General features: G+C 33.8%; 3 protein-coding genes and 2 long non-coding RNA genes across 5 annotated transcripts; 1 reads left to right on the top strand and 4 right to left on the bottom strand.

Annotated features, from left to right (window-relative positions):
• Window positions 1-225: 225 nt before the first annotated feature.
• On the top strand, window positions 226-2,346 carry LOC107368007 (uncharacterized). The gene is made up of 7 exons (XM_089268393.1): window positions 226-407; window positions 464-561; window positions 625-734; window positions 818-1,353; window positions 1,410-1,507; window positions 1,571-1,680; window positions 1,765-2,346. Exons 1-7 carry the CDS (start codon window positions 377-379, stop codon window positions 2,201-2,203), a joined length of 1,422 nt encoding a protein of 473 aa, XP_089124519.1. The 5' UTR covers window positions 226-376; the 3' UTR covers window positions 2,204-2,346.
• On the bottom strand, window positions 2,296-2,825 carry LOC149094280 (uncharacterized). Its single transcript, XR_016199297.1, has 2 exons — window positions 2,639-2,825; window positions 2,296-2,547 (listed from the first exon to the last, which is right to left on the bottom strand). It is a non-coding gene; the product is annotated as an uncharacterized LOC149094280 (long non-coding RNA).
• Window positions 2,826-3,287: 462 nt separating this feature from the next.
• Window positions 3,288-3,924, bottom strand: LOC107368008 (uncharacterized). The gene is made up of 3 exons (XR_001570033.3): window positions 3,742-3,924; window positions 3,561-3,642; window positions 3,288-3,489 (listed from the first exon to the last, which is right to left on the bottom strand). It is a non-coding gene; the product is annotated as an uncharacterized LOC107368008 (long non-coding RNA).
• Window positions 3,925-7,925: 4,001 nt separating this feature from the next.
• LOC149094279 (uncharacterized) lies at window positions 7,926-10,552 on the bottom strand. Its single transcript, XM_089268390.1, has 3 exons — window positions 9,641-10,552; window positions 9,428-9,563; window positions 7,926-9,344 (listed from the first exon to the last, which is right to left on the bottom strand). The coding sequence occupies exons 1-3, from the start codon at window positions 10,471-10,473 to the stop codon at window positions 7,983-7,985; spliced, it is 2,331 nt and encodes a 776-aa protein (XP_089124516.1). The 5' UTR covers window positions 10,474-10,552; the 3' UTR covers window positions 7,926-7,982.
• A 1,300-nt stretch (window positions 10,553-11,852) lies between these two features.
• Window positions 11,853-21,983, bottom strand: LOC107368142 (uncharacterized). Its single transcript, XM_089267448.1, has 7 exons — window positions 21,821-21,983; window positions 18,586-21,515; window positions 18,373-18,508; window positions 16,418-18,289; window positions 14,121-15,040; window positions 13,908-14,043; window positions 11,853-13,824 (listed from the first exon to the last, which is right to left on the bottom strand). The coding sequence occupies exons 1-7, from the start codon at window positions 21,893-21,895 to the stop codon at window positions 11,935-11,937; spliced, it is 7,959 nt and encodes a 2,652-aa protein (XP_089123574.1). The 5' UTR covers window positions 21,896-21,983; the 3' UTR covers window positions 11,853-11,934.
• Window positions 21,984-22,492: the final 509 nt, after the last annotated feature.

Raw genomic sequence — 22,492 nt, 5'->3', positions numbered from 1 at the left:
CCAAAAATATGCTCGACTTAATGATCACATTTTAAACTGATAGTTATATCAATAACGCTACTCCATTAACTGAATACTTAGACCTTTGTTATGATATAATGGGCTTTGATTAACCCAAAAATTAACATCGACTCTGACTTGAAATTAAAAGAAAGTTAAAAGCTGTAAAACATTTTCAAGCTTTTGTTTACTCAAAGAATTAGTTTGGTGAACGGACAGGGAACCTAGTTTAGTCTTTTGCTACACACGACAAGTGATCTACTTTTGCTCCACCATATTTGTGCTTCATCTTCAGTTAAAATTTTGTAATTCTGCTTCTAAATTAACTTATTTTACTTTTATTATACTTATCAAAGATATATTTTTTTGAAGTGAAATGAATCAAGAGAATAGTAATTCTGATAAAAGTAAGTTTCGTTTGTATTTTGATTTAGTTTTTAAATGTGTTCTTTGTTTTGTTTAGTTACAATAAAAGTAAGGCATTCGGATGAGGATTATCATGACATTACAATTGATTGGTCAAATGAAAGTTTTGATTACAGGAAACAATTGTTCCATCAGGTAAGTCAAAAGAAAAGAAAAGAAAGTCAATATTTTCTAATTCATCTTATATTTGTTTTTTAGCTATCTGCATACACAGGCATACCGATTAAACAACGATCTGATGTACACGTGGTTCATGTAAATCATCAGCGCAACGCCAGTATGCTAAATGCTGAACACGACCAAACAGGGTAAAATTATTGAAAAATAAAATTTTTATTTAACTTTATGAAAGCGTTCTATTAAAATTTAATACTTTTCATCAATTCTTCAGATCTGCGAACGATGTTTGGAATTGGGAATTTGATACCAAAGAGCATGCAATGGAAAGTCTTCATGATGGCGATTGTTTTCTATTTGAAACGATGATGCATGTATATGCTAATGTTCCTGGTATAAGTTGCACGTATTACTTGGTGCATCGTGATGTGGCTAATGAATCTGGATGTAACCCAAGATATTGCCATGATTTGGGTAGACGATCTTTCACTAGAAATATTTCAGAGATCATAAAAGCATACCAATCGCAACCCATTCTGGATCCAATGGTCAATGGACAAACAGAAGAGGAAAGGAAACGCATCAGATTATCTGTGTATAATGATCATAACAGGGAGATAATGAGCATTGTAGACGCTCATTCTGCCCCACAAGACTGTAGAATAAGGCGCATTGCTTTTGGTATTTCAAAAGAAGACTTTGAAGTTAAAATTCAAAAGTATCTCAAAAATGATATGGATTCTCGACCATTGGATTCTAATATATTTTTTAGAAGTGAAATGAATCAAGAGAATAGTAATTCTGATAAAAGTAAGTTTCGTTTGTATTTTGATTTAGTTTTTTAATGTGTTCTTTGTTTTGTTTAGTTACAATAAAAGTAAGGCATTCGGATGAGGATTATCATGACATTACAATTGATTGGTCAAATGAAAGTTTTGATTACAGGAAACAATTGTTCCATCAGGTAAGTCAAAAGAAAAGAAAAGAAAGTCAATATTTTCTAATTCATCTTATATTTGTTTTTTAGCTATCTGCATACACAGGCATACCGATTAAACAACAATCTGATGTACACGTGGTTCATGTAAATCATCAGCGCAACGCCAGTATGCTAAATGCTGAACACGACGAAACAGGGTAACATTATTTTTCAACAAAATTTTTAATTAACTTTATGAAAGCGTTCTATTAAAATTTAATTTCTTTACATCAATTCTTCAGATTTTTTAACGCTCATTACGCTTGGCAATACGATACCAAAGAGCTTGCAATGAGCGTTTTTCATGATGGCGATTGTTTTCTACTTGAAACATTAATGCATGTAGATGATATAGTTCCTGGTATAAATTGCGCGTATAAATTGGTGCATCGTGATGTGGCTAATGAGTCTGGATGTAACCTAAAATATTGCCATGATTTGGGTCGACGATCTTTTACTAGAAAAATTTTAGAGATCATAAAGGCAGACCAATCGAAACCCATTCTGGATCCAATGGTCAATGGACAAACAGAAGAGGAAAGGAAACGCATCAGATTAGCTTTGTATGATGATCATCTTAAGGGGATAAAAACCATTGCAGACGCTCATTCTGTCCCACAAGACTGTGAAATAAAGTATTACTATGCTAAAAGCGCTTCTGGATATCTAGATTTTATATAATTACTTAGGCTTACCTCAATTTCGTTGTACTCTTCATTCACTATCTCAAAATTGATTGCTGGAACAAATGGAAGAAATGAACAATAAATCGATAAGATCATAAAATGATATTTAATCATATGAAAATTTCATTTTCTTAGAAATACTTGTTATTTTTATTTATTTTTATACAAGTTTCAATCATTTGCTTTGTAGATGGTGATAACTTTTCAATCATTTGACACATTTATTTATATAAATAATTTTCTTTCTCTCGTTCGATTTTTGCTCTAAAATAACAGAACACCGAAAACTTAAATAGTCAACTTTTCCTTAAACCATGATTCCTTTTGAAATCTCTCAATCTTTTAATAAGATGAAAAGAGAAGTGGAGAGAGAAGAAGAAAAAGAGGAAAGTTTAGAAATAAAACAACAGTCTTATTGAATAAGTATTACCAAAATTATTTTGCTCAATGAAGTTTTTTTTCTATATCCAAATGATCAATTTTGAATCCAATGTGGTTTTAATTAAGAGTGTTTAGTTTTGTTTCCTCGATTGATTAGGATACGAAGCACAAATTGACCATTGGTTTACCATTTATCCATTCTTGTGTTCAAAATTTCTTTCGCTGTTTGGTGAAAAATACTTATGTTTATAATTGTGTATCACACTAGGTAATAGCATTCATAACATTTTACATTACATCTTTCCTAAGAAGTTTTCAACTTTCGCTGCTACAGACTTGGATTTTGTGTTTTGGTGTTTTCCAATTTAATGCGATTCTGAATAACAATTTGTTTCATCTACAACTGGATGTTTTGCCATCAATCAGAAGATGAAGGTTCAACCGTATTCTTTTCATCATTTAGAGTTTGGTGTACAACAGCACAAAATTAAACTTGAAACAATAATAAAACATGGCCGAAAAGTAGAGCTTTGAGAGTCCCTTGGAACAACTTTCTTCGATTATTGTTTGATAATTGTTGTTGTTGGTGTAATCCAAAGGTTTAATTTTATGGTTTTTTGCGATTTTTTCGATAACTAAAAATGGTAGAAAAAAACTGCTGCCAGATTTGGGTTCCTTGTGGTCATTTACACCTAAGTCTTATGATTTAAAATAAATATTCTCTATAAATTCGATTTTATTAATCATTTCGACCTCCGCCATCAAAACATTGGCGACCCTGTAACTTTTTTCAGATCGATTTGCTGATCGCAAGATTAGTGTTTTTAAGGGTTTTCTGACACGGGCTTTCCATTAAACCCACTTTCATTTTGATCTGCCCGTACCAGCTGGGTTACTTCCCTTGTGAGAATAAAAAGAGAAAGAAAAGTTAGTTAAATTAAGTTTGATATTAGTTGGTTTTCACTTCAAACCTTTTAAAAGCCTCAATTTCTTTCTCGGTTTCATCTAATTCATCATTTTCAAGATCAATGTCTTTGGGCCTGAATACTTCATCTAAAAGAAATAAATAAAAGATAAGAAAAATGAGATTAAATATTAGATTTGGAAATTTTAACGTTCAGTTTAAATGTGAATTTGATATAATTTATATACCTGGAGACAGAATATCATCTGAAATATTCTTATTACGACTCATATTTTCTCGTTTATCACGTCTTTTACTATTTTTGGTGTCGATGAGAGTGTCTCTTCAATTAATTGATGAGGCGAGTTATGAGTATCTAAGTTTAGACAATTTCTCTTATCACTAGATGGAATTTATTCTTTCAATCTGTCCTGGTGTGGTTTTTTATTCGTGAATATCTAAAGAATGGTACCTCTGATCAAAATATGATTTATATTTTCACAGGAGTCTAGAAATGCAAAGGCACCCAACCAATCACAGTTGAGCATTTAGCGTCTTTGTTAATCAAGGCAACGGCTGCCACAGAAGTGTGAAAACCCAAAGGCACCCGTCATTTTGAGCATGCTCAAGTACTTTAACTTTTTGCTAACATTCAAAAAGTTGATAATTTTAATCAACTGCAAGCTACAGTCAATCCTTGAGTTTTTTGTTTTTTTGGAGTAACGCCATCTACTCAAACTAAGATGGGAAAACACTTGTTTTTTAGGGGTAAATCTTCGTTAGTCGGATTCGATAACTTTTCTACAATTAAGGTATGGGCACTAAAGTTTGTCAGTAAATTTTTCAATTTTTCATGGCGACATAATGACTAGACTTACAGACTCCTAAGATGTCTCAAATTAACAGAAATTTTTTAGGCTTTAATTTAATATCAATTTTGATTCATTTTAAGTAAAGTCTTTGTTAAAAATGGTTCTTGATCGCAATGGTCGTCGTGCTTTAATAGTTTCTTTTGTCAGTGACCATCCTCAACTATCATTATATGAATGTTCCAAGCGATTGAAAGAGCATGGAATCGAGGCTCGTTCAGTCTACAGAGTTGGAGCAAAAGTTAGAAATAATGAAAGTGTTTCAAACTACTCAAAATGCGGACTTAAGGCCATTAAAATGGACGACAAAAAATTACGTCAGTTTAAAAAAGTTGCTGAAGGATGGACTGGGTCTCAACGCGATTTGGCCTCTAAATTCAAGATATCTCATCCATATTGCCGTAAACTTTTAACCAGATTTGGAATAAAAACTTACAAGCGGGTAGATGTCCCAAAATCGACACCCGAACAGGTATGCCGCCAGATGGCGCGACTAAAAAATATGAAAGAAAATTTGGTACCAGTTAACGGTATAATCGACCTAATTAAGGACGACGAAAGTTATTTTTCTTTATCTGGTAAGGGAAACAAACATTTTTTGGCCTCTTGTAAAGAAAATATTCCAATGGAAGTAAAAGTTAAGCCTAGAGCAAAGTTCGAGCGGAGACTGTGTGTTTGGGTCGCCATCTCAAAACGAGGCCATTCTGACCCATTTTTCGTTCCAGCAAATTGTGCTGTTAACTCAGAAATTTACCGTACTGAGTGCATTGAAAAAAGATTGGTACCATTTATCCATAAAAATTACTGGAACCATAAATATTTGTTTTGGCTAGATGGCGCTTCTTGTCATTATGCCAAAGGAACAATAGAGGTGCTCGAAAAATTCGAGATAAACTATGTTAAAAAAGATTTGAACCCACCGAATGTACCGCAATTGAGATGTATTGAAAAGTTCTGGGCCCATCTCAAACAAAAAGTTTACTCAGATAATTGGAAAGCTGATAATTTTGTACAATTAGAGCGACGTATCAAATCGAAGCTATCTGAGTTCAATAGTGAATATTTTGTTAAATTATTCGAAAATGAAAAGAAAAAAATAGCGCAAGCTGCTGACGAAGGTCCATTATCAGTAATTATCTCAAATAAATAACCAATTTAACCCCATATACTTCTTAAATTCAAAAATCATTTTACTGACAAACTTTAGTGCCCATACCTTATTAGAGCACATGTTGATTAGGCGAAAATGATCGCAAGAAAGTGTAAAATACCTCTTAAAGAGAAGTTAAATATAATTAATCAGTGTAACAGTTTAAGTCGTGAATCAGTCGCTCAACAACATCTTCTTTCCCCTCAAGCAGTTAATTACATAATCAAAAATACTGATAAGTTCATTAAAGCTTACAATGAGAATCCATCAAAAGACTCAAAAGGTGTGAGAACTGAATTCCCATTGGAAGAACTAGAGACTGAAGTTAGTGAATTTGTGTAAAAACTAAACAATAATGGAATAACAGTTCATGGAGAAGAAATAAGATGTTATGGTTTACGAATTGCTAGTGATAAAGGCTTGACAAAATTCAAAGCTTCAAGAGGTTCGTTACTGAATTTCTGGCAAAGAAAAGGAATAAAATCACTGAAGTTGAATGGATAAGAAGGACTTGTAGATGGTGGAATTAACAAACAATGGTTTGATAAGATTAAAGTTGAATTAAATAATTATTCTGAATATGTCTTGTTGAATGCAGATGAAACATCTTTTGAATATCACAACCAAGCTCGTCGATCTTACATTCATCCTGATGGAAACACTAAAAATGTAATAGAAAGAAAAGAAAGAGTTACATTATTTTTCTGTGTATCGAGTGTTGGTGAGAAATTTAAACCTTTAGTAATAGGTAAAAGTAAAAAACGTCGATGTTTCAAAAACAAAGAACATATACTTGAAAAAATCAGCTGTCGATCAAATCAAAGAGAATGGATGACATCGGTTATTTTCACTGAATGGTTGATTGAATTGGATGATTTATTCCGAGAGAGGCAACAAAAAGCTATTCTTTTCATTGATAATTTTGCTGGACATAAAACAGAATATGAACCAACAAATATCCTTCTAATGTTTCTTTCACCAAAAACGACTTCAGTCACTTAACCATTGGATGCAGGTGTAATAAGGGCTTTAAAATCAAAATACAGAAAAACATTATCATCATTATTAGTTGATAAATATTTAAAAACTGAAAATACTTACTTGAATAATAAGAAGGTTGACTTGGCTCAGGCCATTGAGATGATAAGTGAAAGTTTCAATACGATAACAGAAGAAACAATAATGAATTGTTGGAAAAAATGTAACTTAATTTTTGATTAAAACTCATTTTTATGTTTACTTGTCAACAAGCTCTTTTACCCCTAAAAAACAAGTGTTTTCCCCTCTTAGTTTGAGTAGGTTGCGTTACTCCAAAAACACAAAAAACTCAAGGATTGACTGTATTTAATTTAATTTTATTGATTTTCCGGACAAAATTTAGCATTTTTGATCTTTAAAGGACAAAATTTTCGATTGATAAATATCGCATAGTCTCAACAGGAGTGAGAATTCATTTAATCAGCTAAAAAACATTGAATCCTATTAGATTGTTTCATTTCTAGTTCAATGAAGCTTTTTGATTATTTTTGGTAATTTAAGATTGCATTGGCTCAATTCATCAATTCTTACCATGTTTCTTATATCAAATCTCACTCTAGAAATACTTTGATAATCTTCAAGCCAGGTACGATTAAAGTGGGGGAATTGTGAGGGATCTCAATTTGCTAAAAAACTCATAATAATATATATTTTTGTGAAGCTAATTAGACCTCTTAGCAAGCAAAATGAGCTGATTGATTCCGAACCTGATATTAACTGATTAACTCATTGTAATTTAAAATAAAGTTAACCTACAAAATGATTTTAAAATGATCGCAAAAAGTTAAAGTACCTGAGCATGCGTAGAGTCGGTTGCCTTTGCATAGCCCTGTGGTTAGGGCGTCTGATAATCCCACATGGAACCCCGGGTTCGAGTCTCTCTCTGGCCCTATTGGTTTCTCCTCTCTTCTGTCTCTCCTCTCTTAATGAAATATTGTAAACAAGCATTTGCTTGTAATATGAAAATTGTACTACCATACACTATTGTAGTTCGTGCGACAGCGAACAGTGGAGCCAATGAGGCCCACAACCCCATTTGATTACCAATAAACTTTGCATTTCTAGACTCCTGAATATTTTCAGAGTCAGCATAAAAAATACTCAAGAAAAAATTATTTTAAAAGTGATCTGAAAATAGGCAATTATCCCTATTCAATTTGACATCCTCCTTGTTAATAAACTACCGTACCAAACTCCACTAGTTACTTGACTAAAATATAAACCTAATAATCTATTCAAATTAATTGAGTAACAACTCTCTATTACACATATTAACTTAATTTTACCTTGATCAGTTTCCACATACTGATTCAACCACGGATAAGCCTCATCTTCAACACTACAGACGCTATTGGAATAATATTTTGATAACAAGTTTATTCAAATCTTCATGTGTTTTATTGTAAATGCAATTAGCTGAGACAAATATTGATCATTCAAATAATATTAAATTTTCCTGTTCTGCAGCTTCAGGTTTTGATCCAATTCCAACCATAATTCGACTTTCACGACGCTTGACGGACTTTTTAGCACTCTCAGTATGTTTAGATGATCGCCTGTTTTGTATAGCCATTTCGTTTTTACGATGTTCGGTCTTATTATCATGAGGAACTGATGATCGTTTTGCGAAAGAATCATCGAGTTTTTGCTTGTTTCTTTCAACTTGCAATGGAATGAACTTGTTCGGCCTCGGTCCTTGTATTTGTCGTGGAAATGGTAGATAAAGTTGCTGTGTGTTTGAATTTCGATTCGTTTTTTGCTGTTGTTGCTGGTTTGTCAAATTTGAGGCAGATAATTTATTTTTTTGTGCCTTTTTTACTCTATTAAATATCTGATGATTCTCAACTAATGCTTCAGGTATCGGGCTTGTTTCATCTTTTTCAAACCATTTAGGAGGAGGTGGTGGTAATACTGGAAACTGGATAAGACTTAAATCAATACTCGTATCATCTAATTTTAGCGATTTAAGGTTTTCTGTTTGTTTCAATTCCATATTTTTGTACATTTCGACGAGTTCATTGTTAATCATATTAGCTTTGGCCAAAGATGCAGCAGTCGATGCAGTTGTATCCATATGACTAGCACTTTCTTCGGGTTGAGAATCTTCATGATTCCTGATTTTATTCCAAAGGGATGAAAAATCACTGCTGTTAGATTCCCGTGGACTTTGGAATAGTGATCTTGTTGACATGTTACTTTGTATGGAGGAAGAAACCACTCTTTTGGTGATTGTATGATCACCATAATTGTGACGGTTATAGATTTGATTCTCTAGATCGATGTGTTCAACTTCATCTGCGTGATTATGTCTATTAGAGGGCTGATGTCTCTCATGTTTACAGGAAGGAGACAAATTGATCAGCTTTTTATAGCCAAAGGAAGCTTTTTTATCTCGCTGGTCAATTTTTGTAGGTTGAATAGGAGCCATATCAAAATCTTCCCGAACCCCATAGCTGCCTTTCTTTTTCCTGTAAGATATATTGATCAAGTTGTAAGGATGGAGTCGATAACCACGTCCAGCACTGCAATTGTAACTCATTCCTCCAATAAAAGATTTATCAAAGACTATATCACACAGATAAGTATCATCATCTTGCTTGTCCTTAGTTTTACCAATGATGACTCCTCTTGCACCAAGAGGAACTGAAATTCCTTCTCGAACATTTACCACACGATCAAATAGATTAAACGTGGCGTTAGGATCAGGCGGTGAGTGGCCAATAATATTGGCTGGACGATAAAGTTGATTTGTGGAATAAACTAACGTTATCGGTTCATATTGATTGGCAAAAACCTAATAAATAATGTAATATAAAATTATATTAAAATATAAATGGTTTTAAAAGGTAAGTGATTTAGGATTTTGTATTAACTTACTTTGTGCGCGTCTAATACATCTTCAATACATTTGACAACAACCTCGTCAAGTGCTTCAGTATCAAACTTCATTCGTCGAGCATTTTGATAAGGCAAAGTTTTCAACCAAGCTGCGACCTCAGATATTTTTGCCTCGCTGTCAAAATAAAACATTTTACATTTTTGTTATTAATAGATAAAAGATGGAAAAATATAGATAAAAATAAATCTTACGGATTAGGTCCATTAAAGATTTGTTCAGGTTGGAAACGTTTTTGGTCCGCAAGTCTACTTAAATTAATAAAAAGTTCAGGAAATTTAGAATTGTACTCTTCCATGAGTTTTAAAGTTTTCCATGAAAATAACCAAGTTTCATCACGCCTTTGAGAGTAACCAGGCACATATTCTCGTCTTGTATTGAATTTTAAGTTAAGGCCAATATTAACTTTATTTCCGTTGGCTTTCTCTACCATAACTGTCCCAGTTAATCTCGAAACAATACACGGGTTAACGCTCAACCTCTGAGCTAACGCGTGATTAGTCATGTATTCTTTGCTCATCAGTTCATAAGATCGATTTTTAACTTCAATCAAATCAGGTTCAGCTACTCTTTGTATCATTACTTTGACTTTGTTTGTTTTCTTTTGAACTTCAATAATATCAGCAAGATCTCCATAATATTGTTCATTAAGAATAAAACATTTAGATCCAACAGGGAACAATTCATTGAGCTTATATGCTTGTTGATGATTCCTTGCATATTTTGAACACTTTAAAGAGTTCTTCTTTTCTTGTTTCCGTTCTGCATCCTCCATATCTCCTTCTGCTTTAATAGTTTGGTACTTGGAAAGATTGGGAAAATTTTCTGTCAGTTTCTGTATCTCCTCCATAAGATCTTGACTATATTGGACTCCAAGAGTTTCAACATTAACAAATGCTTGGGCCAAACATAATAACTTGTCCTTAGGAAAAGCATCACAGTGAATATTCATAAAAGTACTCCTTAATTGCCAATGGTATTCCAACTCCCACGATTTACGTTGAGTTTGTATCTCTTCTTTATTCATGATGTAATTAATAAAAACAATACAAAGGAATAAAGAGTAAGTCAAAACATAAAAACAATAACTGCTGTTTCTGCGATTACTGTACCTCTTTAAATCAAATCGGCGATTATATCGATATTTTTCACCGATTATAATCGATTGATGTTTATTTACTGGCTGTAACAATAGGACTGTCCACACTTGTAATGCCTTGTGATAGTTTACTGTGAGTTACAGCATGCAATTTTGGTTTCTAAGGTTAAAGCATGTTGTTGCATAAACACTGGAATTGATAATATTTAAAATAACTTGTCAAATTATTTTTATGTTTCTTTTTCTCGTTTTACCAAGCGAACCACAAATGTAATACAATAAAATCACAAGAGATATGGTCCAAGTATTTGTTGGAAAATGAAGGAAAAAGGTGCTGCTTGCAAGACTAAATCTGTGAAAGCTATCAAGATGGAATGACTTTTCACTAAAAATGAATTGACGGATATGTGAAAATAATACTTACATTGTATTATATACGCCATTAAAAGAGGAAGCTCATTTGAAGAGCACTGAAGTCGTCCATGAAGTAAATCACGTCGGAGTTGCATGAATACAAAGTACCGAGTAACCTCTTCTTTCAATCGAATAGGATCGGCAGGGTAAAATTTAACCCTAAAACAAAAAACAACAGGGCTGAGTCCTTTGATTTGTTTAGCGACACACGTAGGAACAAGCCATTTCCAGCAATAAATAAGACGTTTGAAGCAAAATCACATCTAACACTTCTTCATCATCGAGAAGCTTTATTTTACATTTGAATTCACAGGTGAAATCCTTTTTGGATGAAAATTCGGACATAATCTTTAAATCATTCATATTTTATAATAGAATGACGAGAAATCCAAACTAAATCAATACTAGCCGATTGATTCAAGCAGATCGGAAACATTTGACATGAATCAGGCAGGATAAGTCACAATATGCCAGTTGAAGTCATAATAACACCGATAGAGAATGAAACATACTGTAATATTTTCAGTATTTATAACGTTTACAACAATGATATAGAAATGTTTTCTTCTGTTATTTCAATTCGACAATTTTCAACAGATTAAATTTTTATGTACATTTCTAGGAATTGTGAGTATTTTATTCAAAAATCTGCCTTAACTTGTTTCTTTCAACCGATTGTGTACATGTTTCAATGCACTTTTCATTCTTTATAATAATAATACTTGACTAAAATATTAATATAATTTAATCCTCTCTAATGAGATTAATCATTACATATATTATCTTGCTTTCATCTTATCAACTCCACGATTTTGATTCAACATTGGATTAGCCTTATTGTCAACACTATACATAATAATAAAATATGGGAATAATATTATTTAGAAACAAAATTATTCAAACCTTCAATTCAAATTTTATTGGAAATGCAATCAGATGAGACAAATATTCACCAAATAGATGTTTTTCATTTCCTTACTCCGCGGGCTCAGGTTTTGATCCAATGCCTACCATAACTCGACTTCGACGACGGCTTATAGACTTTCTACCACTTTCAGTATGCTCAGATAATCGCGGGCTATGATCAATCATTTCGTTTTTGATATGCTCGGCCCTATTTTCCTGAGCAAGTGCTCGTTTTGCATCCTGAATTCGTTTCGCATTGTAACTTAATTGTGATTCACGGGGAGATTGCTTGTTTCTTTCAACTTGCAATGGTATGAACTTGTTTGGCCGAGGTCCTGTCATTTGTCGTGGAAATGGTCGATAGATTTGCTGCTGTTGTTGCTGTTCACCATAAGATGTTTCTGGCCTCTGAGGATGAGGTTTGGATGAAAAAGGTTGCATCGAGAAAGGTCGTGACATGGCAACAGGTCTATTAGTCATAATGGGTCCTTCAAACTGTTGATTGCCTCGATGTTGACCATTTCTCGTGTTGCGATTATGATGGGTTTGTGCCTGATAATGGTTATTCTGGTGGTGAGTAAAATGCGGTTGTTGATGTTGCTGTTGCTGGGGCTGTTGTTGCTGATGCGGTTGTTGCTGATGCGGTTGTTGCTGATGCGGTTGTTGCTGATGCGGTTGTTGCTGTTGGTATGAATTTTGATGCGGATTTTGATATGGGTGCTGGTATTGTTGATTGAGCGGGGAACGTGAGGTAGACTGTTTAGTTTTTTGTTCCTCTTTTGCTCTATTAAGTAACTGGTGATTCTCAGCAACAAATGATTCAGGTATCGGCCTTGATTTATCTTGTTCAAACCATTTAAGAGGAGGAGGTGGTAAAACTGGAGGCGCGATAAGACTCAAATCAATACTGGAATCATCTATTTTCAGCGAACGGAGGGCCAATGCGGCACAGGCTTCAAACATTTTGTCAGATGATTCATATGAGTTAGATGGAAAGCCAAACTCATCCTTATTGGGCAAAATTACTTTCACAAAAGGAAGAATAATATGACCTGGTCCAACACGAGAAATATCATAAACAGGCTTACTGCCAAATTTTGCTAAACACCATTCGTCGAGCTTGGCTCTAGCTGATTTTCGATTTTCTGTTTGTTTCAATTCCATATTTTTGCACATTTCGACAAGATCATTTCCAGTCATATTAGATTTGGGTAAAGATGGAGAAACCGATGAAGCAGTAACCATATGACTAGCACTTTCTTCAGGTGGAGAACCTTCTTGATTTCTAATTTTATTCCAAAGCGATGTAAAAGCACTGTTGTTGGATTCACGTGGACTTTGGAATAGTGATTTTGGTGAATGATTAATTTGTATTGGAGAAGAAATCACTTGTTTATTATTTCGATGGTCACTGTAATTGTGATGAGTATAGCTTTGATTTCCTTGATCATTATATTCACGTCTATTTGAATAGTCATGTCTTTCATGGTTACGGTTAGGAGACAGATTGATCAGCTTTTTAAAGCCAGGAGAAGCTTTTTGACGCGCTTTTTTATCTCGCTGGTCAATTTTTGTAGGTTGAATAGGAGCCATATCAAAATCTTCCCGAACCCCATAGCTGCCTTTCTTTTTCCTGTAAGATATATTGATCAAGTTGTAAGGATGGAGTCGATAACCACGTCCAGCACTGCAATTGTAACTCATTCCTCCAATAAAAGATTTATCAAAGACTATATCACACAGATAAGTATCATCATCTTGCTTGTCCTTAGTTTTACCAATGATGACTCCTCTTGCACCAAGAGGAACTGAAATTCCTTCTCGAACATTTACCACACGATCAAATAGATTAAACGTGGCGTTAGGATCAGGCGGTGAGTGGCCAATAATATTGGCTGGACGATAAAGTTGATTTGTGGAATAAACTAACGTTATCGGTTCATATTGATTGGCAAAAACCTAATAAATAATGTAATATAAAATTATATTAAAATATAAATGGTTTTAAAAGGTAAGTGATTTAGGATTTTGTATTAACTTACTTTGTGCGCGTCTAATACATCTTCAATACATTTGACAACAACCTCGTCAAGTGCTTCAGTATCAAACTTCATTCGTCGAGCATTTTGATAAGGCAAAGTTTTCAACCAAGCTGCGACCTCAGATATTTTTGCCTCGCTGTCAAAATAAAACATTTTACATTTTTGTTATTAATAGATAAAAGATGGAAAAATATAGATAAAAATAAATCTTACGGATTAGGTCCATTAAAGATTTGTTCAGGTTGGAAACGTTTTTGGTCCGCAAGTCTACTTAAATTAATAAAAAGTTCAGGAAATTTAGAATTGTACTCTTCCATGAGTTTTAAAGTTTTCCATGAAAATAACCAAGTTTCATCACGCCTTTGAGAGTAACCAGGCACATATTCTCGTCTTGTATTGAATTTTAAGTTAAGGCCAATATTAACTTTATTTCCGTTGGCTTTCTCTACCATAACTGTCCCAGTTAATCTCGAAACAATACACGGGTTAACGCTCAACCTCTGAGCTAACGCGTGATTAGTCATGTATTCTTTGCTCATCAGTTCATAAGATCGATTTTTAACTTCAATCAAATCAGGTTCAGCTACTCTTTGTATCATTACTTTGACTTTGTTTGTTTTCTTTTGAACTTCAATAATATCAGCAAGATCTCCATAATATTGTTCATTAAGAATAAAACATTTAGATCCAACAGGGAACAATTCATTGAGCTTATATGCTTGTTGATGATTCCTTGCATATTTTGAACACTTTAAAGAGTTCTTCTTTTCTTGTTTCCGTTCTGCATCCTCCATATCTCCTTCTGCTTTAATAGTTTGGTACTTGGAAAGATTGGGAAAATTTTCTGTCAGTTTCTGTATCTCCTCCATAAGATCTTGACTATATTGGACTCCAAGAGTTTCAACATTAACAAATGCTTGGGCCAAACATAATAACTTGTCCTTAGGAAAAGCATCACAGTGAATATTCATAAAAGTACTCCTTAATTGCCAATGGTATTCCAACTCCCACGATTTACGTTGAGTTTGTATCTCTTCTTTATTCATGATGTAATTAATAAAAACAATACAAAGGAATAAAGAGTAAGTCAAAACATAAAAACAATAACTGCTGTTTCTGCGATTACTGTACCTCTTTAAATCAAATCGGCGATTATATCGATATTTTTCACCGATTATAATCGATTGATGTTTATTTACTGGCTGTAACAATAGGACTGTCCACACTTGTAATGCCTTGTGATAGTTTACTGTGAGTTACAGCATGCAATTTTGGTTTCTAAGGTTAAAGCATGTTGTTGCATAAACACTGGAATTGATAATATTTAAAATAACTTGTCAAATTATTTTTATGTTTCTTTTTCTCGTTTTACCAAGCGAACCACAAATGTAATACAATAAAATCACAAGAGATATGGTCCAAGTATTTGTTGGAAAATGAAGGAAAAAGGTGCTGCTTGCAAGACTAAATCTGTGAAAGCTATCAAGATGGAATGACTTTTCACTAAAAATGAATTGACGGATATGTGAAAATAATACTTACATTGTATTATATACGCCATTAAAAGAGGAAGCTCATTTGAAGAGCACTGAAGTCGTCCATGAAGTAAATCACGTCGGAGTTGCATGAATACAAAGTACCGAGTAACCTCTTCTTTCAATCGAATAGGATCGGCAGGGTAAAATTTAACCCTAAAACAAAAAACAACAGGGCTGAGTCCTTTGATTTGTTTAGCGACACACGTAGGAACAAGCCATTTCCAGCAATAAATAAGACGTTTGAAGCAAAATCACATCTAACACTTCTTCATCATCGAGAAGCTTTATTTTACATTTGAATTCACAGGTGAAATCCTTTTTGGATGAAAATTCGGACATAATCTTTAAATCATTCATATTTTATAATAGAATGACGAGAAATCCAAACTAAATCAATACTAGCCGATTGATTCAAGCAGATCGGAAACATTTGACATGAATCAGGCAGGATAAGTCACAATATGCCAGTTGAAGTCATAATAACACCGATAGAGAATGAAACATACTGTAATATTTTCAGTATTTATAACGTTTACAACAATGATATAGAAATGTTTTCTTCTGTTATTTCAATTCGACAATTTTCAACAGATTAAATTTTTATGTACATTTCTAGGAATTGTGAGTATTTTATTCAAAAATCTGCCTTAACTTGTTTCTTTCAACCGATTGTGTACATGTTTCAATGCACTTTTCATTCTTTATAATAATAATACTTGACTAAAATATTAATATAATTTAATCCTCTCTAATGAGATTAATCATTACATATATTATCTTGCTTTCATCTTATCAACTCCACGATTTTGATTCAACATTGGATTAGCCTTATTGTCAACACTATACATAATAATAAAATATGGGAATAATATTATTTAGAAACAAAATTATTCAAACCTTCAATTCAAATTTTATTGGAAATGCAATCAGATGAGACAAATATTCACCAAATAGATGTTTTTCATTTCCTTACTCCGCGGGCTCAGGTTTTGATCCAATGCCTACCATAACTCGACTTCGACGACGGCTTATAGACTTTCTACCACTTTCAGTATGCTCAGATAATCGCGGGCTATGATCAATCATTTCGTTTTTGATATGCTCGGCCCTATTTTCCTGAGCAAGTGCTCGTTTTGCATCCTGAATTCGTTTCGCATTGTAACTTAATTGTGATTCACGGGGAGATTGCTTGTTTCTTTCAACTTGCAATGGTATGAACTTGTTTGGCCGAGGTCCTGTCATTTGTCGTGGAAATGGTCGATAGATTTGCTGCTGTTGTTGCTGTTCACCATAAGATGTTTCTGGCCTCTGAGGATGAGGTTTGGATGAAAAAGGTTGCATCGAGAAAGGTCGTGACATGGCAACAGGTCTATTAGTCATAATGGGTCCTTCAAACTGTTGATTGCCTCGATGTTGACCATTTCTCGTGTTGCGATTATGATGGGTTTGTGCCTGATAATGGTTATTCTGGTGGTGAGTAAAATGCGGTTGTTGATGTTGCTGTTGCTGGGGCTGTTGTTGCTGATGCGGTTGTTGCTGATGCGGTTGTTGCTGATGCGGTTGTTGCTGTTGGTATGAATTTTGATGCGGATTTTGATATGGGTGCTGGTATTGTTGATTGAGCGGGGAACGTGAGGTAGACTGTTTAGTTTTTTGTTCCTCTTTTGCTCTATTAAGTAACTGGTGATTCTCAGCAACAAATGATTCAGGTATCGGCCTTGATTTATCTTGTTCAAACCATTTAAGAGGAGGAGGTGGTAAAACTGGAGGCGCGATAAGACTCAAATCAATACTGGAATCATCTATTTTCAGCGAACGGAGGGCCAATGCGGCACAGGCTTCAAACATTTTGTCAGATGATTCATATGAGTTAGATGGAAAGCCAAACTCATCCTTATTGGGCAAAATTACTTTCACAAAAGGAAGAATAATATGACCTGGTCCAACACGAGAAATATCATAAACAGGCTTACTGCCAAATTTTGCTAAACACCATTCGTCGAGCTTGGCTCTAGCTGATTTTCGATTTTCTGTTTGTTTCAATTCCATATTTTTGCACATTTCGACAAGATCATTTCCAGTCATATTAGATTTGGGTAAAGATGGAGAAACCGATGAAGCAGTAACCATATGACTAGCACTTTCTTCAGGTGGAGAACCTTCTTGATTTCTAATTTTATTCCAAAGCGATGTAAAAGCACTGTTGTTGGATTCACGTGGACTTTGGAATAGTGATTTTGGTGAATGATTAATTTGTATTGGAGAAGAAATCACTTGTTTATTATTTCGATGGTCACTGTAATTGTGATGAGTATAGCTTTGATTTCCTTGATCATTATATTCACGTCTATTTGAATAGTCATGTCTTTCATGGTTACGGTTAGGAGACAGATTGATCAGCTTTTTAAAGCCAGGAGAAGCTTTTTGACGCGCTTTTTTATCTCGCTGGTCAATTTTTGTAGGTTGAATAGGAGCCATATCAAAATCTTCCCGAACCCCATAGCTGCCTTTCTTTTTCCTGTAAGATATGTTGATCAAGTTGTAAGGATGGAGTCGATAACCACGTCCAGCACTGCAATTGTAACTCATTCCTCCAATAAAAGATTCATCAAAGACTATATCACACAGATAAGTATCATCATCTTGCTTGTCCTTAGTTTTACCAATGATGACTCCTCTTGCACCAAGAGGAACTGAAATTCCTTCTCGAACATTTACCACACGATCAAATAGATTAAACGTGGCGTTAGGATCAGGCGGTGAGTGGCCAATAATATTGGCTGGACGATAAAGTTGATTTGTGGAATAAACTAACGTTATCGGTTCATATTGATTGGCAAAAACCTAATAAATAATGTAATATAAAATTATATTAAAATATAAATGGTTTTAAAAGGTAAGTGATTTAGGATTTTGTATTAACTTACTTTGTGCGCGTCTAATACATCTTCAATACATTTGACAACAACCTCGTCAAGTGCTTCAGTATCAAACTTCATTCGTCGAGCATTTTGATAAGGCAAAGTTTTCAACCAAGCTGCGACCTCAGATATTTTTGCCTCGCTGTCAAAATAAAACATTTTACATTTTTGTTATTAATAGATAAAAGATGGAAAAATATAGATAAAAATAAATCTTACGGATTAGGTCCATTAAAGATTTGTTCAGGTTGGAAACGTTTTTGGTCCGCAAGTCTACTTAAATTAATAAAAAGTTCAGGAAATTTAGAATTGTACTCTTCCATGAGTTTTAAAGTTTTCCATGAAAATAACCAAGTTTCATCACGCCTTTGAGAGTAACCAGGCACATATTCTCGTCTTGTATTGAATTTTAAGTTAAGGCCAATATTAACTTTATTTCCGTTGGCTTTCTCTACCATAACTGTCCCAGTTAATCTCGAAACAATACACGGGTTAACGCTCAACCTCTGAGCTAACGCGTGATTAGTCATGTATTCTTTGCTCATCAGTTCATAAGATCGATTTTTAACTTCAATCAAATCAGGTTCAGCTACTCTTTGTATCATTACTTTGACTTTGTTTGTTTTCTTTTGAACTTCAATAATATCAGCAAGATCTCCATAATATTGTTCATTAAGAATAAAACATTTAGATCCAACAGGGAACAATTCATCGAGCTTTTTAGTCCTCTCGTAGCTGCTTAACCTTATCGGAAGATCCTTAATAGCCATAGGTAAAGGGACACAATTCTCTACGGGTGACCATTGCTTATCAAGAGAAACCACACCATTAGATCCCAAGTTGTACTTACATCCAGTCAAAGGTTTACAATACAGAATGAAATCAAAATGAGGTAAATGTATACCACGTCGGTTTTTTAGACTTTCTGCGATTGTTTTCACTTGCGAATCAATTTCTTTCTTCTCTTTATCTCTTAGTGCTCTGGATTCACTCTGGCCTACACTGTTATAACTAAATATTTTTTCACCATCACATATTTTACAAATCTTCGCTTCAACAAGGAAAGGCCAATTAATGTAAACTGTTTTGCCAAGGTAATCACTGAGTAGAGATTTTAAAGTAACTTCTGGTTTAGGTGTTAAATCGACCAAAATGCTGTATCCAGATGAGGGCATTTCAAAAACCCTTATATTTGCTTTTTCTAAACGAGCAGTATGTTCCATAGTACGGAGAGTTGGAAAACCTGGAGTATAAACATCAGGATCGATACCAGGTAGTAAACCTTTCCTGATCTGATTCATTGGAATATTGTAGGCATCTTTATTGACTTTTACCAACTTTGCATGACTCACTTCTATATCAGGCAAGAAACCAGGTAGAGTTGAGGGCACAGGCTCCTGATGATCTTTTGAATACGTGAACAATAAATGAGGACCATGGCAATTCCTTCTTTTCTCTCTTTCTGATAATTGTGACTCACAAGAACGAGCAGCATTCAACAACTTTTCTTCATCTATAAACGGTATTACAACAACAGCTTCCCAACTATTAACTTTACCATTTAAGTCAAGTTCAAATTCTTCCGGATAATAATCTTTTAATGGTGAACTTTCATCCGTAACTAGTCTCTGATACGGTTTGGGTAAAAATTCTTTGCTTGCTGCAGGTAAAACTCCTAACAGTTGTTCAAACGGTTTAAAAGGTTGACCAAGGTCAAAAGTGAGATCAATATTTTCAAAGCTTTTAACGTCGGAAATATAAGGTGCATAATGATGAGGATAATACCAAGACCATGACGGGCAACCATCGTAATAATAATGTAGATTCCACTGGATGGCCTTGATATAACAATATGCTTGTTCTTTCAAAACTGCAGGAGTAACATCATCGTAATGCATTTTAGTCCGATAATAATCTCTTTTATGCATTATAAATTCATCTTCTAGAGTATCATCTTCTTCGGAAATCGACAATTCATCTTCCTCTTCAGCATCTGAAGCTTCTTCTGAGCCTAAATCAATTAAATTAGAATCATCATCATTCCCTGACTCCAATGACTCTCCAATAATTCCATCACATTCTTCGTATCGTACCAATTTTTTAGGAGATTTAAATCGACTTGATTTAGATTCTAGATACTTAAAGTCAGCGTTCATTTCATTGAAATTTTCTACGTCAATTTCAGATAATTTATGGAGAAACTTTTGAAAATTTTGTAGATTGAGTTTTCCTTGGTGATTGAGGTAACCATTACAACTAGGTAAAACATCCATGTATACTTTGTACAATGTGGTGAGAGCATTTTTACCAATATGAAAATGAGGCAGATGAGGAATGAAATCATTACCACAAAGAAAACCCATGAGAACCCAGTCATCAATAATACATTCCAGGTCATAGTCAAATGGTAAAGATTTTTTGAGAGATGAGAATTCATGATCAAGATAATCTCGTAAAAGTGAGAGATGAAGTAAATGAAAATTAATTGCTTCAGGATTAACATGAAACGTTGGCTCTTTCTCCTTCCTTCGGCGAAATTTAACTTCTTCACGTAGTAATGCAAAATAGGGTTCATGTGAGCACATCCCAAGCATGATTAAGTCAGCATCGAGACCATAAAGACAATGCCGTGTATTAGCATCATAGTCGGGTAGTGATCTTTGAGTGCGAATAAAATCCATTATTTTGTGTTCACCTTCACCAGGAGTTTCGTGACCAGAAAGAATGACTTTGACATTTTTCCAGAGTTCGTCATTAGAAATTTTGGAAGCAACAAAGTATTCCAAATGCTTTTGAAGTCTTGCCATAAAATCAGTACCTGGTGTGATACAATTTGAATCAAATCGTGCTTCTTTAGGCAATACTTCTCCTTTATTTTGTGCTTCTGTTTCTCTTGTGATAGCATCTTTTGCGGATCTGAAACGACGTCCTCTTTGTTGATTCATCTTTGCTCGAGGTGCAACTCCATCAACAGCCATGAAAAAAATTTTACGTGGTTTAATAATATTGAAAAGAACCTCGATATACTTAAAAATATCTTTAACCATAACCTCTTCAGGAAGCCTAAAGTGGACATCCTCGTCGTTTGGATGGGAACAGGCGTGAATAATACCGTTCATATCTAAATATAAATTATCAAATTCAGGTATCTAAAGAAAAAAAAGCAAACAGATCGGGGGGAAAGATACAAAATAATGCATTAAGATAAGGTAAACAAGGTGATGCATAGATCATTTTTAGTTGCTTTATCAGAAAGAGAAAATCAAAGGAATAAAATTGGTCAATGAGGTCAATAAACTGATTAGATGCTTAAGCCACAGATATCGGACAGAATATAAAAAAGTTAATGGTAATTTTGCTTAAATTTGGAATCAAATTCAATACCAAATAATTGAAAAGGGTAAACAAAATAAAATTCACACAATGGAAAAAGGAAGACATTGTGAAACCTTACCTCACTTTCACGGACAACCTGGTTTAAGCAGGGATACCTTTCAGACATCCAACGATAAAATTTAGGAACACCCATGATGATAATTTACTGTTGAATTTTTGGATGTTAAATTTAAATTTAAACAAAATAATTAATTGATCCAAACAAGGAAAACAAATTCAGAGAATGAGCGAAAATGGTTAAGTTTAATTGGGTTTTTGCTTTTATAAGATTCAACAACTGAGGCTTATTTTTTGTGAAATTTTACAGTTACTCGATAGGAGGCGCTAAATATTCCCTTTGTTATAGTTTTCATTTCTTTAAAACCAAATTTACAATTGTAATTCAATTATTACCAACAATTACTTCTAATTTAAACAGAATCGAATACTGAATATATCTCATGAACCGAACATTTAGCTTGGTTTTTCCATGGCTTATGAGTTTAAAGGTGAAAAGGCAACATCAATCAATAAATAACCTTTAATCGTAGAAACAGCAAATCTACAAAAAATCTAAAATTAAATATTACTAATCGAGTCATTCATGATGATATGAAATCTCTGTTTCTCACTGATTTGATATAAAGTGAATGACACATGTTGTGAAAAACTTATTGTGAATCAAAAATTAATCTAAAAAAACTAGGAATAAACGCCAAAAGTTCATTAATTAACAACCTGTATATCGATA

Source organism: Tetranychus urticae, chromosome 2 (genome assembly GCF_039701765.1).
Source record: "Tetranychus urticae isolate SD_2017Ah chromosome 2, NJAU_TeUrti_SD_1.0, whole genome shotgun sequence".
Taxonomy (NCBI): domain Eukaryota; kingdom Metazoa; phylum Arthropoda; class Arachnida; order Trombidiformes; family Tetranychidae; genus Tetranychus; species Tetranychus urticae.
The sequence above is the reverse complement of the archived record's forward strand: the minus strand, read 5'-3'. Positions and strand labels throughout refer to the sequence as shown.